At 37.8% G+C, this 18,111-nt stretch overlaps 1 protein-coding gene across 2 annotated transcripts in view; it reads right to left on the minus strand.

Annotated features, from left to right (window-relative positions):
- Positions 1-18,111, minus strand: part of SLC17A1 (solute carrier family 17 member 1) — a 73,939-nt gene that overhangs the window by 9,591 nt on the left and 46,237 nt on the right. For both annotated transcript variants that reach the window (XM_059940707.1, XM_059940706.1), the window contains 2 exons: positions 16,991-17,081; positions 9,430-9,566 (listed from right to left, as the gene is read on the minus strand). In XM_059940707.1, coding sequence (XP_059796690.1) covers positions 9,432-9,566; positions 16,991-17,081 — 226 coding nt within the window. In that variant the 3' untranslated portion in view covers positions 9,430-9,431. The remainder of the gene's footprint in view (positions 1-9,429; positions 9,567-16,990; positions 17,082-18,111) is intronic.

The following is an 18,111-nucleotide window of genomic DNA, read 5'->3' on the forward strand; positions in this document are numbered from 1 at the left end:
AGCAATCTTGAGATAGAAAAATGGAGCTGGAGGAATCAGGCTCCCAGACTTCAGACTATACTACAAAGCTACTGTAATCAAGACAGTATGATACTGGCACAAAAACAGAAATATAGATCAATATAGATCAACAGGATAGAAAGCACAGAGATAAACCCATGCATCTATGATCACCTTATTTTTGATAAAGGAGGACTGACTATACAACGGAGAAAAGACAGACTCTTCAATAAGTGGTGCTGGGAAAACTGGACAGCTACATGTAAAAGAATGAAATTAGAACACTCCCTAACACCATACACAAAATTAAACTCAAAATGGATTAAAGACCTAAATATAAGGCCAGACACTATCAAACTCTTAGAAGAAAACATAGGCAGAACACTCTATGACATACATCACAGCAAGATCCTTTTTGACCCACCTCCTAGAGAAATGGAAATACAAACAAAAATAAACAAATGGGACCTAATGAAACTTAAAAGCTTTTGCACAGCAAAGGAAACCATAAACAAGATGAAAAGACAACCCTCAGAATGGGAGAAAATATTTGCAAATGAAGCAACTGACAAAGGATTAATCTCCAAAATTTACAAGCAGCTCATGCAGCTCAATATCAAAAAAGCAAACAACCCAATCCAAAAATGGGCAGAAAACTTAAATAGACATTTCTCCAAAGAAGATATACAGATTGCCAACAAACACATGAAAGGATGCTCAATATCACTAATCATTAGAGAAATGCAAATCTAAACTACAATGAGGTATCATCTCACACCAGTCAGAATGGCCATCATCAAAAAATCTACAAACAATAAACGCTGGAGAGGGTGTGGAGAAAAGGGAACCTTCTTGCACTGTTGGTGGGAATGTAAATTGATGCAGCCACTATGGAGAACAGTATGGAGGTTCCTTAAAAAACTAACAGTAGAACTACCATGTGACACAGCAATCCCACTACTGGGCATATACCCTGAGAAAACCATAATTCAAAAAGAGTCATGTACCACAATGTTCATTGCAGTTCTATTTACAATAGTCAGGACATGGAAGCAACCTAAGTGTCCATCAACAGATGAATGGATAAAGAAGATGTGGCACATATATACAATGGAATATTACTCAGCCATAAAAAGAAACGAAATTGAATTATTTGTAGTGAGGTGGATGGACCTAGAGTCTGTCATACAGAGTGAAGTAAGTCAGAAAGAGAAAAACAAATACCGTATGCTAACACATATATATGGAGTCTAAAAAAAAAAAAAAGGTTTGAATAACCTAGAGGCAGGACAGGAATAAAGACACAGACATAGAGAATGGACTTGAGGACATGAGGAGGAGGAAGGGTAAGCTGTGACGAAGTGAGAGAGTGGCATTTACATATATACACTCCCAGATGTAAAATAGAAAGCTAGTGGGAAGCAGCCACATAGCACAGGGAGATCAGCTGGGTGCTTTGTGACCACCTAGAGGGGTGGGATAGGGAGGGTGGGAGGGAGATGCAAGATGGAGGGGATATTGGGCTATATGTATACAGCTGATTCACTTTGTTATACAGCAGAAACTAACACAACATTGTAAAGCAATTATACTCCAATAAAGATGTTAAAAAGATATCATTAGAGAAACACAAATCAAAACCACTTCAAACACAATAAGATGGCCATAATAAAACAACAAAACAGGAAATAAGAAATGCAAGGATGCAGAGAATTGGAACCCTCGCACATTGCTTGTGGAAATGTAAAATGGTACTGCCGCTATGGAGAACAGTTAGGAGGCAAAGGCAAGTATGACAACACACCAGGAACAAAATGCTGAGAGCTCTGTGTAATGTACTTCCTTATTCACTTAGTTGTTAAAACCAAAATCTAGGTCCCATCCTTGTTTCTTCTCTCTCCTGCACAATCCATAATCTCCCTGCCATATCTGCCCAGCTCTACCTGCAGAGTCTACATCTAACTGCTTCTCACCATTCCTTCTGCCTCCATCTTAGCCCACACCGTGAACATCTTTGGCATGAACTTCTGAAACAGTCTGCCTCCCTCCCTCCACTCTTGTTTTCCTAGAGACCCTTTTCTAGAAGGTAGCCGGAGGATCTCTATACAGCATTAATGAGGTAAGTCACCTCCCTCCTCAAAAGCATTTAATTGATCCAATTATGAATAGAATTACATTCAGACCAAGCTCTTACCATGATCTTCAAGCTCTACAGGATCTGGCCCTTAACTAGTTCCCAATCTCACTTCCCGTCACTCACTAGATTCCAACCACACTGCCCTCTGCTCTCCCTCTTAGGTAGACTGAGCTCATTCCCATCTCTAGGTCCTTCCCTTGGTTATTTTTGATGCTCGGAGCACTCTTTCCCCTGATTGTCATGAGGCTCTCCTTCTCATCACTGAAGTCTCAACACGAATGTCACGTCCTATATCTGCAACTAAAGCAGCTCTCCTGGACTCTCTCTATGATGTTACCCTCTTTCATGTTCTTTATGGGCTATTAGTACCTGGAATTGTCTTAACTTTTAAACTATAGATATCATTCATCTTCTCTCCCTATACCCCCCTCCCCACACACCCTACCACACACAACAAAACATAAAGCTCCTTTAGGAACAGAAGTCCTGATGATGTAGCTCACTTCTCAGCACTTATAAAAATGCTTTAAAAGTATTTTTTTATCTGGTTGAATATTAGAAAGCAGGGGTTCTTAATGTGGGATCTGCGAACTTTATAGAAAAAAATTACATCTTTATATCCCCAACCTCTGGCTGAAATTTAACATTTCTATCTATTATGAATGTAGGCAACAAACCATAGTAATATTAGCGGTACTGATGACTGACACCATAAGAAATCACAGATATCTTCTTATGTCATTACAGTTATTACCAATATCGCAAAATATGCTGTTTTGCTCAACATTGTTTTGAAATTACAATGGTTCTATTAGACCTGTAATTAGTTCTCATTATTTATTGAATTAATAAAGGAGCATATATATGATCATAAACATGTTTTTAAAATACCTTGATAACTATTTCACTATAATCTTTCTCCTTTGGAATTCTGGGCATTATATTGTGAATTGAGGTCCATCACAAAAAAGTTGAGAAGCCTTGCTCTAAACGAACTTTCACAGGCAGAATGTATGTCCCTTTACACAACTACTATATCTGGAACCCACTGAAATAAATTCAAAGAAGCTAAATCAGAAAATTACAAAGACTAGAGCACTACACCATGCCAAAAACAACAAGGACTATTTGCTAAATTCAAAACAATGGGGATCAAATGAAAAAGCGACATTGGAAATCAACTCACGATGCCTACCAGACTCAAAAGTTTGGTACATTCCTCTGGAAGTAAGAGAGGGTAATGCCCCAGGGCCAGGGCATCTGGGAACCAGGTGGACCCTTGCAATTCTGGTGTCCCAGGCCCTTTGGCAATGGCTTCTGGGCTGGAGGAGAAACACGTGGCTGTGACTCAGCCCTTTCTTGTTTCCCCCCAATTTCTTAAATAAAGATGGGAAGTTGGGATTGATCACCTTTGCAACAGTGTGTCAGTTTGACTGACAGGGAAAAATACCGCTGATTATGGCTGACAGCCCTGAAGACGCAGATGACTGAAGAAACAACCATCAGCATATCAAAACAAAAGCAAAGCTAAGGAAAACGTCTGCGGAACTACCCCATTATCCGGGCTGGTGTTCCCTGAGCTGTCCTCTTGCCTAGGGTCTGAAAAGTGGATTCAAACTCCCAGACCTCCAGCTGCAGCCTGATGGGAAGACGGTAACAGCGACCAGGTAAACAGGAGAACTGAGGAAATTCTACCCACACCATGCTTGGGGAATTACAAGCTCAGGGAGAATCGGTCCTAGCCAGAGAAAAGTAATTAGAAAAGTCAAATATGTTAAATATTTTGGAAGGAAACGAAGGCAGGAAAAGAATGTAGCATGGTAATGGAAAATGAACACATTTTCAAAGATTTCATTAGAGTGTAAGCACAACCCAAACTTACAATATTCCATAAACCTTCCAAATTACTAGAGGCAGGCAAGGGGGCAGGAGGAGGAGGACTTTTTTTTAAGGGAATATAAAATAAAATGACAGAGAATGAAGTATATTTGTAAACATAATGAATGCAGTTGGGTTAAACTCAGCTAACATAGGAGACAAGTCTCGGAATGGGTGAAATTATTGAACCCAACTATATACCCTTTGTAAGAAACACATACTAAATGAAATGACTCAGAAAGGCGGAATTTAAAGGCTATGAAAAAGTATTCCTGGGAATCTAAAACAAGCACGCACACGCATAAAATTTGAGGATGCAATATCAATATCAGAAAGTCAATTGAGTAAAAATCATAAAATGGAAAAGGCTGATAACTTTACAAAATCAAAATTAAATTTTCAATTAAGATATACTTGTCAAAATCTTTTTGAAATTGTAATATAACATCAGAATATTCAATAATGACTGCTTGGACATAAACAGAAATGAATAGAAATAACAATCATGGAAAACTTTAGTATAACTTTTAGTATTTAAATAGGTCAAATATATAGAAACAAGTAAGATTTATAGGGTCTGAATAAAGTAGTGTGATTGCTTCCATAGCTGTGCCCAACTCTGTACCTTGGAAATAGAAGACAAACTTTTGCTAACACCTATGGAATATTTCCTAGTGTTGTTATGTGCTTATTCATAGCAATGACCTCAGTAATTTCTATATTAAAAATATTTGTATGAGATCCTATATTTTTCAGCTGCTGGTTATATTCCATTCACTTACAAAATTTATTAACGAAGATGCCATTGGTAGACATGTTTAATTCCAGATCCAGATTTTTGTCATTTCTAATCAGCAATCTTGAGCATAAATGCATCCTGGTGAATTTTTGTGAGTGCACCATTTTGGAAATTTCTTGGTGCTGGCAAACTGAGTCAAGTAAATTTTTGATTGATCACATCAGATTTCCCTCCAACCATCATTTGGATCATTTCTTTCAATAAATTTGCTAACTAGTTATTGTTTAACATGAAAAACATTTTCTGTATTAATAGGTTAGTCAGGAAACTTACTGCGTGCACTTATTGTTTCTGTAGCTTTCCAGCCAACCCAGTTATATTTTCTAGGTAAACAATCATATCATCAACTCATAATGGTAATTTTACCCTTTTCCAATGTGGATTCCTTTTCTTTCCATTTCTCTCAACTCCTGTCTCTTAAGTAAAAACCTTGGAGATTGGCCAGGATGTGGGAGTAGAAAGACCCTGAGCTCACCTCCTCTCACAAACACATCAGAATCACTACTTGGAGAATAATCATCTATGAAAATGACTGAAACCTATCAGAAAAAGATCTACAACTAAAGGCAGAAAGAAGAACCACAATGAGATGGGTAGGAGGGGAGGACTCACAATGTAATCAAGTCCTATACACTCAGGTGGGCAACCCACAAACTGGAGAATAATTATAGTACAGAGGTTTCCCCATAGGAGAGTTCTGAGCCCCACATCAGGCTCCCCAGCCTGGGGGTCCTACACCAGGAAGACAAACCTCCAGAGCATTTGGCTTTGAAGGCCTGTGGGTCTTAATTTCAGGAGTCCCGATGGACTGCGGGAAATAGAGGCTTCACGGCTTCACTCTTAAGGGATGCACACAAAACCTCACATGCACCAGGACCCAGGGCACAAGCAGTAATTTGATACAAGCCCGGGCCAGACTTACCTGCTGGTCTTGGAGAGTCTCCTGGAGAGGTGAGGGGCAGCTGCGGCTCACCCTGGGGACACAGACACTGGTGGCATACATATTTGGGAGCCACTGATGCTGGCGGGTGCCACTGTGTGGGATCCTCTCTCTGGCTTGTTAGCACCAAGACCTGGCCCCACCCAACAGTCTGGAATGCTGGATGCCTCAGACCAAACAACTAACTGGGTGGGGACACAACCCCATCCATCAGCAGACAGGCTGCCTAAAAACTTCCTGAGCCCACAGCTGCCTCTAGACATGGCGTCTACACACAGCCCTGCCCACCAGAAGACCAAGACCCAGCTCCTCCCACCAGTGGGCAGGCACTGACCTTGCTCTCCAGGAAGCCTGCACTAGCTTTCAGACCAGACTCACCCACCAGGGGGCAGACACCAGACACAAGAAAACCACAGTCCCACAGCCTGAGCGCCACACAGCACACTCGTAGCAGGCCACACCCTACCCTGGGACCAGCTGGGCCCCAGCCCTGCCCACTAGCAGGACAACACAGGGACATGAAGGACCTCATATGCAACTGTGTCAGGAGCCCCACCCCCTCCCCCAGCAATCTGGAAGCAGCTCTGGGATCCCTGGGCCCTGCAGCCAGACTCCAGGACCTGGCTCTGCCTGCCAGTAGTCCAGCACTAACACTAGGACCTGGCTTCACCCACCAATGGCGGGGGGGAACAGCACTGGAGCCTTCTGGACCCTTACTCCACCCACCAGTGAGCCAGCGCTAACCCTGGGGCCCTGTGAGGGGCTCTGCAGTCAGCCACCTGTGACCAGGCCCTACTAGGCAACAGCATCCACACAAGGCAAGGCCTGGCAACCAACCGGGCCAGGGGCCAACCAAGACTACCAGACCACCCACATAGTCAGACTGCCACAACAGAAGGACCACAACACACAGCCCTTTTAGGGGGAATCCCTAAAGCTTATACCTTGGGTGACAAGAGAGGAGTATGCTGCAAGAAAGCATAGGACTTCTCCTGCAGAAGGCCACTTTTCCAAGGTCGAGAAATATAACTAACCAACTACATACATAAAAATACTAATAGCAACCGAGACAAAATGAGGTGGCAGAAGAACATGTCCCAGATGAAGGAACAAGATAAAACCCCAGAAGAAGAACTAAGTGAAGTGGAGATAGGCAATCTACCTGAGAAAGAGTTCAGAGTAATGATCATAAAGATGATGAAAGAACTTGGGAGAAGAATGGATGCACAGAATGAGAAATTAGAAGTTTTCAACAAAGAGTTAGAAAATATAAAAGAACAACCAAAGAGAGAGGAAGAATACAATAACTGAAATGAAGAATATACTAGAAGGAATCAATAGTAGACTAAATGATACAGAGGAACAGATCAGTGAGCTGGAAGACAGAGTAGGAGAAATCACTGCCACTGAACAGAAAAAAAGAAAAAAGAATGAAAAGAAGTGAGGACAGTTTAAGTGAAAACTTCACTGTTTATTGCACAGACAAAATGCCAACCTATGTGCTGACCTACCAAGTCTGTGTCCATAAACCCTACTTTCTCTCAGCTACTATGGATAAACTCTAGGTTTGTATCCAAGGCCAGCCTCTGCTCTGTGCTTGGATTTCATCCCCTCTGGACTTCTTCTTTTTTTTTTTTTTAACGAGGAATCATACACACTTTTTTAATATGTACATAATTTGTGTAATCAAAGTTTACTTGAGCACAAATACTTTCTTTGCCTATAAAATTGCTGTTATCAGTAGCAGCAGCACTTCCTGGCCAAGAAAGGCAGAACTCTCCAGACTTCTACAGCCTGGTGCATTGCTCCCCTTTTTTTTTCTGTGGATGTACACATGTGCCTGGTGTTCAGAGCCCCTTCACCAGCCTGCCTCTCTCTTTCTCTCTCTGTCTCTCTCTCTCATGGTGGTTTTTTAGGGAGAGGAAGAGGGGACCTGGGTGAATACCTGGGGCGATTTTCAGTGGGTGAAGCCATTAGACTGTACCTTGCAGAAGCTCACAGTCTTCAAGGAGAGCTCTACTGCAAATGCCCACCGAGGCACACCTCCATCCTCTGTGCCATGCTCTCTAAGTTCCCTATGGACAGGGCCTCAGCTGCTGCTTCAACCTGAGTCTCATAGTATGCATGAGTCCTGGTAAATCAAGTAGTTTAATTCTGCATGTGCATTTTCTCTCCAACGTTGTGAAACCTCACTATTGGATTATACCATCAGTTTATATACTATTACATCTAATTCTAAAACAACAAACATATAAAAAACTCCCTGCTGTACCATGCCGTTTCTCAGCTCTCCTTTATAGGGCTGTCTATTCTTGCTGTCTCCACTTCTTTAGCCATAGCAATCAGACAAGAAAAATAAATAAAAGGTATCCAAATCAGAAGGGAAGAGGTAAAACTGTCATCATTTGAAGATGACATGGTACTCCATATAGAGAACCCTAAAGTCTCTGCCCAATGAACACTCTTTTAATAATAACTTTGGATATGAAAAACAGACTATCACCAGGATCCCAGCAGTTTTCCATGTGGCCTCTCCTAATCACAACCTCTCCCTCCCCCTAAAGGTAATGACTATCCTGATATTTAGTGTAATGTCTTCTGTGCATGTCTTTGTAGATTTATTACCCACATATGTATCACTGTAGACTTTAGTTTTTCCAGTTTTAAAAAATTTTGTATGTCTTTTAAGTCTCTTTGAATCTAGAGACTCCCCCTCCATCACTCTTCTTTTTCCTTATAATTCATTTGTTAAAGACAATTATAAGACAGTTTAGGTTTGCTGATGATATCCTTAGGATTTAGTTCAACATATTCTCTATTTTCTATATTTATTACAAAACAGTAGCTGTATCCTGAGGCTTGATCACATTCAGTTTGATCTTTTTAGCAAGACCTTGGTGGTGGTGCGTTTTTTCACCAGGATGTACACAATGTCTCTATGTCTCTCTTTGTGATATCAGCCACTGATGCTCAACCCTAGATCCCTTAATTCACTGGGGTTTGCAAAATGGGGATTTTCTACATCTATCAATTCTTATTTGTGTACTAGCTGAACTAATTCTACAAAAATACATTTTTCCTACTTATTTATTTACCACTGACAGAGTTTAGAGAAGAAAGGCACAATATCAGATTCTCCTTTGAACTTTAATGGATGCTTTGTCTCCATCATTCATTGAAAACCACTCTAGTCAGGATCACCTTTAAAGTACCTCTTGCCAAACACATTAATAAATTTACAGACCTTATATCATTTGACCCCTTGATAGCATTTGCCATGGGTACTCATTCCCACCTTTTTCACTTTTCTTCTTAGACACCACATTCCTCAACTGTCTTTCCTACTTCACCAAAGGCCCTTCCCAGTTTCCCTTGTAAGCATCTCCCTCTCTTCCTCACCTTTAGATGTCAGAGAGGCCTAGGCTCCCAAATTTATATCTCTAGCCCCAGTATCTCTCAAGAATTCTAGACCGGTATATCCGCTGGGCTGCATGCCATCTCATCAGGATGTCAAATAGTTTCAGACTTTACATGGCCCCCTCTTCTCCCCCAAACCTGCACCCCTTATTTTTTCCCATCTCAGCAACACCACAGTTTGCTCAGGGGCCATCATTAACTCCTCTGTTTCCTGCATCCCCAGCTTCAAAATCTGCCCTTAATCGGATCACTTCTTACCTTCAGAGATAAGTGTTTTGTGTTTCTTTAGCCCAGTCTTGAATTTCTGCTTTAGCAAATATAAGGTAGAAGATTAGGCTTATCACATTATTGGCTACCATCATGAAGAAGATTTTAAGCCAGGGAGAGTCTTGATCCTGAGGAATTAAAGTGCAAAAAATTATAAATTTGTAACATTGTTTTGTAACATTTAAAATGTAATATTAAAATTAATATAGGCTCAACACAGGTCACTAAAACACAGCAAAACACTATCATAAGGAACCAAAAAAGCCATTTCACTCTACAAAGATAATCATTATTTATCTTTCCATGTTTTGATTTAGACCTATGTATATATAATTTTTCATGTATAAAAAGGACATTGTATGTATATAGTGCTAAAGCCAAGAATTCATATGGTTTTTCATTTAGAAATATCTCATAAACATGTTTGCATATCAGGAAATATTTGACTATATCCTAACCGTTACTGACTGGTTAGTAATCCAGAGTTTAGATTTATAAAATTTACAAAAGCATCCCTTATTTCTTTAAAGTTGTTTTTCACTTTTTGTTGCTATAAATTTGAATATATTGGTGGTTAATTACATATAGAGCAATGCTTTTGAATAAGATTTGTCAAATATGCTTTCCTTATTTTTAAAAATTGTTGACACATTTTCTCTTTCAGCCTATTAATATGATCAGTTTCATTAACAGATTTTATTAATAGATAGAGTCACTTTTACTTTCACAGAAAATGGCCTACTTAATCATGGTGTCATATATATTTTAATATGTTGGTGGATTCTGTGCACAAGTCATTTATTTTTGGAATCCATATTCAAAGATGACATTAAATTTCAATTCTGTTTCAGATTTTCTTTACCACTTTACCCTTTACTTTTTTATCAGCTGAGGTTAAATTTTATGTAGTTAAATGTAAAATGCATTGTGATTGGGTTTTGGTCTCTGGTGCCATGCTTTTCAAGGATGTCCTGCCTAAAGCTTAAATAATTATTAACTCCTATTTTACTTTAGTATCTTTATTGTTTCCTTTCTTCATTTACATTTTTTAATCACCTAGAATTAACTTGGGGGTAAATATGAGAACAGAGTGTAATTGTATTTTTCAGGTGGGCTTGCCACTGTGTTTTAAAAAAATCAATCCATTCCTTCTGGTTTGAAATGAAACTTTATTATATAGAATGTATTCTTTTCGGAACTTGACCATTATTAAATCATCATCAATTTCATTTAAAATATAATTAAGAGTAGACGCTGAAAAAAATAAAACAATGTTTCCTGACAAACTAGACATTAAATATATTTAATTATAGTGATTTCTGTAATCAAACATGCCAAATTTGACAAATTTGACAGGTAGTAGGCAAACAGAAAGTGGAGGAAAAAACCAAGATGTGCTTAGAAATTTAATGATAAATAATAAAGCTTGTGGTAATTTTAAGTTAATAGAATCTATTGCGATTTGGAATTGAAGTCCAACCTAGAAACTTTTTTAAAATTAATTTTTATTGGAGCATAGTTGCTTTACAATGTTGTGTTAGTTTCTGCTGTACAGCGAAGTGAATCATATATCCACTCTTTTTTAGATTTCCTTCCCATTTAGGTCACCACAGAGCATTGAGTAGAGTTCCCTGTGCTATACAGTAGGTTCTCATTAGTTATCTATTTTATATATAGTAGTGTATATATGTTAATCCCAATAGCCCAATTCATCCTACCCCCCCTTCCCCCCTTGGTAACCATAAGTTTGTTTTCTACATCTGTAGATCTATTTGTCCTTTGCAAATAAGTTAATCTCTGCCATTTTTCTAGATTCCACATATAAGCGATATTATACATTTCCAACCTAGAAACTTGACGTGCCTCTCCCGTCTAATATTTTCACTGATGTTGCTCAATAGGTGTGCAGCAACTTTTTGGACTTTGTACAATTTGGACATCATATGGACTTTGTACAATTTTCAAAATACCCATAGGTATTTTGCAATATTGGTTGATACTGTGCTTTAGATTTTTCCACAGTATGCTACCTAACTTTAATTTTTTTTCCCCCAGGAAGACAATTGCATTCTCTGTACATAATGTTATATTTTTCCTCTACACTTACATTGTACATATCCGTAATTAAGTTTTCTTGACAATTGTGTTTGCTAACATTTTCAGAATGCTAAACAATAGGATAGCAAAAACACTTTTATTTTTCCTGATTTAAAAGTATATGAGACTAAAAATACTTATAGCTGTTATGCATTGAACACATAAACATCTGACACTTGCATACATGATCTGATTTGGTAATTACCTTAACCCCATGAGGTTTCTATGTCATCTTAGCCATTTACAGCTGGAGACACTGAGACTTCAATTAAGAAATGTTTCCAGGTCACATATCTTATAAGTAGGTGAGCTAAGACTTGAACAAGATATTTTGCTGGGGAAATATACACTGTAAACTACTAAGTAGCTGATTCTCATTGTTTCTAGTATTTTTGCTTAAAGAAAAACTTTTTTCCTGATAATATAATATCATCTTTTGTTGGTTAATATTTACTTCATTTTTTATGCTGTCCTTACAACCTTCAATGTTTCTACATCTTTATTTTAGGTATGTATTTTATATATAAATAGCATATGAATGGCTTTTGTTTTTAGTCTTACAAAATGTGTCCTTTAATTGCAGCGTTTAGTCCATCTATATTTATTGCGATCTTTGGTATATTTGTATTTATTTCTACCATCTGCCTTTGTGCTTTCAATTTGTCCTATCTTCTACCTATAGTCCTACCCCCAACCCCCACACCATTTCTTGCCTTCTTTCACATTGAGGGACTTTTGCTTCCTTTTTAAAAAATTTTTTTATTCCATGTTTTCCCCTCTCTCCTGGTTTGAAAGTTCCACACTCTATGTCTTGGAATTTTAATACACATACCCCCCAAATTTAATACTAATCTTTATGTATTAAAAAATTAGAGGGTCCAGGAGGAGGGGAAACAGGGAGTTCTTGTTCAGTGGGTATAGAGCTTCAATCATGCAAGATGACAAAGTTCTAAATATCTGTTATACAACGATGTGCATATAGTTAACAATACTAACTATACAATATTGTAATGTACACTCAAAATTTGTTAAGAGGGTAAATTTATGTTATGTGGTTTTTATTTTAACACACACACACATACACACACACTTATGCAATTTAAAAATGAAAGCTGGAGAATAATTCTGTAGTCTCTGAATAAATAGTGATGTATCTTAATTTACCTACTTATTTTGTTGGCTTTACATTGACAACTCCTGGTCTATATTGCTTTTTCTCTTGTTTCTTGCCCTCTTTTATTAAAGAAAGTGCTTTTTATTTCATTTTCCAGTTACTTTGAAATTTATAGACATTTTTCTCTATTTTAAAAATTATTACCCTAGAAATTACAACATGTATCCTTGGTGCACCAAACTCTATTAATACTTTTATCCTATGGCAAGAGAACATGAAGTCTTTGGAATAATTATTCCATTTATCCTCTCCTGATTAATTTACTATTGTTACTGTCTACTCTACTTCATTCATTCTATACACGTAGTTTTTAAAAAACTCCACAAGACACTATTATTATTTTGTACAATAAAACAAATAAGTAAATAAGTGGATTTGCACACACCACTTTTACTATTCTTCATTCCTGTTTGTATCTCCAACTTTCTTATGCTTAAAAACATTCTTTAAATGCCCATTAATGAATTGAACCTCCTTGATTTTTGTTTGCTTGAAATATGTTATCTCCTTTAAAAAAATATTTTCACTGAGTTTACAAATTTAAGTTGGCAGTTATTTTCATTTAGTATTCTGAAGATATTCTACTGTCTTCTGGGCTTCCTTTTTTGTGGATGAAGAGTCAGAGATTAGTTTAACTGTTGTTCATTTGAAGGCAACCTTTCTTATTTCTCTTACTGCTTGTATGACTTTCTTTTTGTCTTTACTTTTCTGTAAATTCTCTATGAGGTGTGCAACTGTGGATTTCTTTTGTTTATCCTACTTGTCATTAATGGACTCCTTAAAGATGTGAATTGCTATATTTCTGAAAAACTAGAAAACAATCATTTTCTCTTCAAATTTAACTTCTGCCCTATTCCGTTTTCTGGAACTCCAGTTAAATGTATGTTGGGCCTTCTCACTGAGTCCACATATTCTGTATTTTCTATAATTTTTTTCTTAATGTGATTCATTCTGGATAGATCCTCCTGACCAGTCAAGATAGAGTAGGTTATACTACAGTAACAGTTACCCACTGCCCCCCCTCCCCCACCCCCGCGAATCCTAGTGGCTTTTAATGGCAGAGATTTGGTTTTTGTTTAAACTAAATGTCCATAGCAAGTTGGCTAGAGGTTATGCTCCACATCTCTTCATTCCTGGATCCTGGTCAATGGAGTTGCAGTTGACATTCTGATTGTTGCCAGTTGCTGTGTCCGAGAGAGTGGCCGCTTAGTTCTCAATGTTTCTCTTCAGAATAAATGCATATCACTTTCTCTCATATGTCACTGGCCAAAATAAGTTATATAAATATATCTAATTTCAAGGAAGTGGGGAAATGCCCAGGAGGAGAACCAAAAAAATTATTGTAGCTGCAATAGTTACTTTCCAGCCTGCACTCTGCTCCATAAACATTGGATTCACTCACCTTCCTCTATGCCAAACACACTAATCAAGGGAGACTACTCCAAAGATCCTCCAGTCCCTACCTTCATCTGTTTCTGAGCCTGATTGAAGAACATTTAAACATTCATCAGGATGTGACTCTCAAAATGTCTGCCTAGCAGTGTGTCAGCATTACTAAGGACAAATGATTGCTGTTTGTTTTCCAATCCTCCTTTTCTGAAAGGAAGTATTTATTGCAGCTACTGGATTGCTATGCTACCATTGTATACAGTACGTAATGATGGAGCACGTAATTCCTGATATAGAGGGCCATTATGCATTATCTCCCAGTAAAGGGTGATACATTCTGCACTTTGAACTTGATGCCATAACTAGGTGGGACTTTGGATGTCTGTTGACTCCCTTATGGAAGGAGTAAAATTGTTGTGTATGTAGGTTTATACATTTTTTCAGGCTTTTAAATTGTCTTTCTTAAGAGAATTGGTCCGAATTACTTACTCTCCCATTAATCGAGGCAGAAACCTCACTAATTCTCTTATTAGCTGTACTTAATCTGAATTTTTAATTTTTATATTTTTAATTGCAAGAGGTTAGATTTAGTTCTTTGTCTAAACTTATGTTTCTTAAGTTTATATTTATATTTTTTCTTATTTATATTTTATTTATATTTTCAATCCTCTCTTTTACTTCTTTAAATATATACATATATGTCCAATATCTCTGAGGATTTGATTCGGTGGTTTTTATTCATCTCTCACATAACACATTATTTCCTCAAGCATTTTATAATTTTTGATTGATTGTAAAATCATATTCACCAAAACTTTATGCATAATGAAATTCTGGAGTATGAATTTAGAGTCTCTCCAGAAAAAAAATTTATTTACTTTTACTAGGCATCTGTGGACTACTAGAAATTCAATTCTTGGCTTATGGCATTTGGACACAATAGAATTTGAATTAGGGCCTCAAACCACTGTGAAGATTGGTTTATTTTTTCAAATGTTCAGAAGAGTCTTTATTCAGTTTTTCCTCTCCCTTTGTAGCTGAGGCTGAGACATAAGTTTCCTCACTGGGCAGAGACAACTTTGGACAGTTCTGGAGCCATGTTTCCTGCCACCTTTGGGGGAAGTCAGCTCAGCAGGTCTGAATGAGTTCATTGGAAGAACAGGCTGAGTGGGCTCCATGCTCAGGGGGAGAAAACACACCCTGGTCTCCTGGAGTTCTTTTCTAGTAAGGCTACCTCTCTGATCAGGGAGCTTCCATGGTTATAGTGATGTTCCTAGCCTTTCTGATACCATAAGTCCTAGCACATGATGGTGGGGGGGCTCCTCTCTATGGGAAATTTGGCCATGGTGAGTACAAATTGTCTCTCCTTGGCCAAAGTTGTGGGACAAGGAGCAATTGGAGTATTTGCCTGAACACTGCTACCTCTCAGCTTGGAGATTTTCCTCCAAAACTTTCCTTCAAGTTTATATATGAGCTACATGGTAGTAGTGATGTGAGGTTGTAGTCCTTAGTGGTTACAGGTATATATCAGCATTTTCATTCTGACTCTTCTTTTATGAGTGGTTTCGGGATATTATCTCTTATGCTCTGTTTGTCCATTATAACTGGGTGTCCATTATAACACCCAGGATGGGCAATTTCTCCAAGGCAGCCAGTGGCTTTGATGGTCATTTACCTCTCTGGAATCAAGCTCTTCCTTCATGTTCAATCTCTGAAATTTTCCCTTACTTTTTTTTTTTTCTCAAGATCAGGCATGCATTTAACATGATTGTTAAAATTTGATAAGGCATTTAAAAATTTTTTGAATATATATTATTAGATTCTGGGACCACAGAATTCATCAGAATGTGTTGGCAAAGATTGTATAGCCATTTGCATATAGTGTGTTGGAGAAGGCATGTTCAGGTGTATCAGAACAGAGTCATCATAACAGATCAATAAATCCTGGTCAAAGATGAACTAATGTAACAAATAATAAAGAAACTTAGTATTAATGGTTAGCGGGTAAATTATCTGTGGCTTAAGAAGAAAAGTCAGAGTAAATGTGATGGTTGAGGAATGTGCACGTGTTTCCAGTTATCAACTGGGTGACGATAGTGGTTTTGCCTCCACTAGGTAACCAGCTTTGAGAACTGGGGTTTCTTTACATAATACTATCAATTTATACAATATTCCTTTAGAATCATCCACGTATTGATCATTTCTGTTGCCTCTTTTCCTTTTTGTATCTCCAATCTACCATCTGGGATAATTTTATTTCTCCCTAAAAAACTAACTTTAGCTTTTTTCCTCAGTGCTAGCCTACTTTTGATGAATTATCTGTTTCTGTTTGAAAATGGATGAATTTAAACTTCATTTTTTATGATGGATTTTTTTTGATGGATTGTAGAATTCTAGACTAGCAGTTATTTTCCTTCAGCACAAGATAAGGCATTTTAAGTATTTTTAAGAGGAGAATTTCAGGTAACCTCATCCATAGAAACAGAAACCAGCCTTCATAGAATTGTTTCTTTTGGTCATTTTAAAATTGTATTTGTTCCTGATTTTTCATTCCTTTCCTAACAAAACTATATCTTCTTACTTATATTACCATTCACCCAGTCAACTACCTGTTTTGATAAAGGCACACATTAATTGTTAAAAATCACAGAGGTCCACTTCTGTTTCAATAACCAATGACTAAAGAGTTACCAGCACAACTAATTGACATATAGCAAGAAAGAACTTGTATCATCTGTAAGTTTGGAGGGAATGCCAAGTTTAATATGCCACAAAAACTCATAACTCACCTCTTGCTGATGTCTCCTCTGCAACTTTCTTTTTGCATTACACTTTCTTTTTCTGTACAGTTAGTATGAGAAAAATAACTACCCATGTCTGGGTGTTCCTTACCTGACTAAGGATCACTCCAGTCACAGTGGAAGCAACCAGTCCTCCTGTTAGTCCAATTACATTTGTAAATCCTTTAAGAAATCCATAATATCTATACAAAAATGAATGACAATACACAGATGTAAAGTAATACAAGTGCTGCAGGAAAAACCTAATGAAATGAGATTTAAGAGAGATAACTGTTGACTTCCTAAATTTCCCATTTCCACTATTCAAATTCCATTACAGTGTCTGAAAAAGTATATGGATATAAGCAACTTTCTGGTTGCACTGCAGAGCCAGAAAGGTTGGCTTTAGCAGTAAAGAATATTAATATACTGAGAAAATGAGGCCATGTTAGAGTGAAAGCCAGCAGAGTTAGGAAATCTATAAATACAGTTGAGAAATTCCAAAGGTGATGTGTGTTGGTAATAGAAACAGGTTTGGGATTAATACAAAACTGAAGGGTTCTGTTCACCTAACCTATTCTCACAGTACCAGAACTACTGACCCCAATGATTGCTCCCATTGTTCAGGCAAGGAAACCAGAAACTTGTTTACAAGCAACTGCGATTGGCCATTCCTGAGCGCCAAAACCAACTTCAGCAGAGAGTGAGCTACAAAAGCAGGGAAGCCACAGAGAATAATAGGTAAAGTAGGGATCAAATCCATCAGCCATAAAGAACAAGGAAGTGCCTCTTGCAGAACAGAATCCGTGTCTAATCAAGAAATTAGTTCACTCCAGGACAGGGAGTCTGTTCCTTTCCCGCCCAACAGATTTCACCATTAAATGTTCTCTGTTTTCAATTCTTTCCTTTTATGAGAGTGGGGGCTTTTTGTTTGTTTTGTTCTGTCTCTTATTTTATTTCCTTGGGTTTATTCCATTCTTACTCTGCCTTTACCTGTTGAATATGGGAGCGAGTGTATAGTTTATTAGTTTATGGGTCCTGGGTCAGAGAAGCATCACATCTGGACCTAGAGTCCCTGGATTGTGGAACTGTATGCAGTCACATGGTGGAAATTTGAGTTGTCTCTTTTTGGGGGGAGCTGGAAAGTGTCTTTTAATGTGTGAAGAAGAACATTTATGGTTACGAGCAGCCACAGGTGCAGATTGGGGCAGAAACTATCACTTGTCTCCAGTA

This window comes from Balaenoptera ricei, chromosome 11, assembly GCF_028023285.1.
Source record: "Balaenoptera ricei isolate mBalRic1 chromosome 11, mBalRic1.hap2, whole genome shotgun sequence".
Lineage (NCBI taxonomy): Eukaryota > Metazoa > Chordata > Mammalia > Artiodactyla > Balaenopteridae > Balaenoptera > Balaenoptera ricei.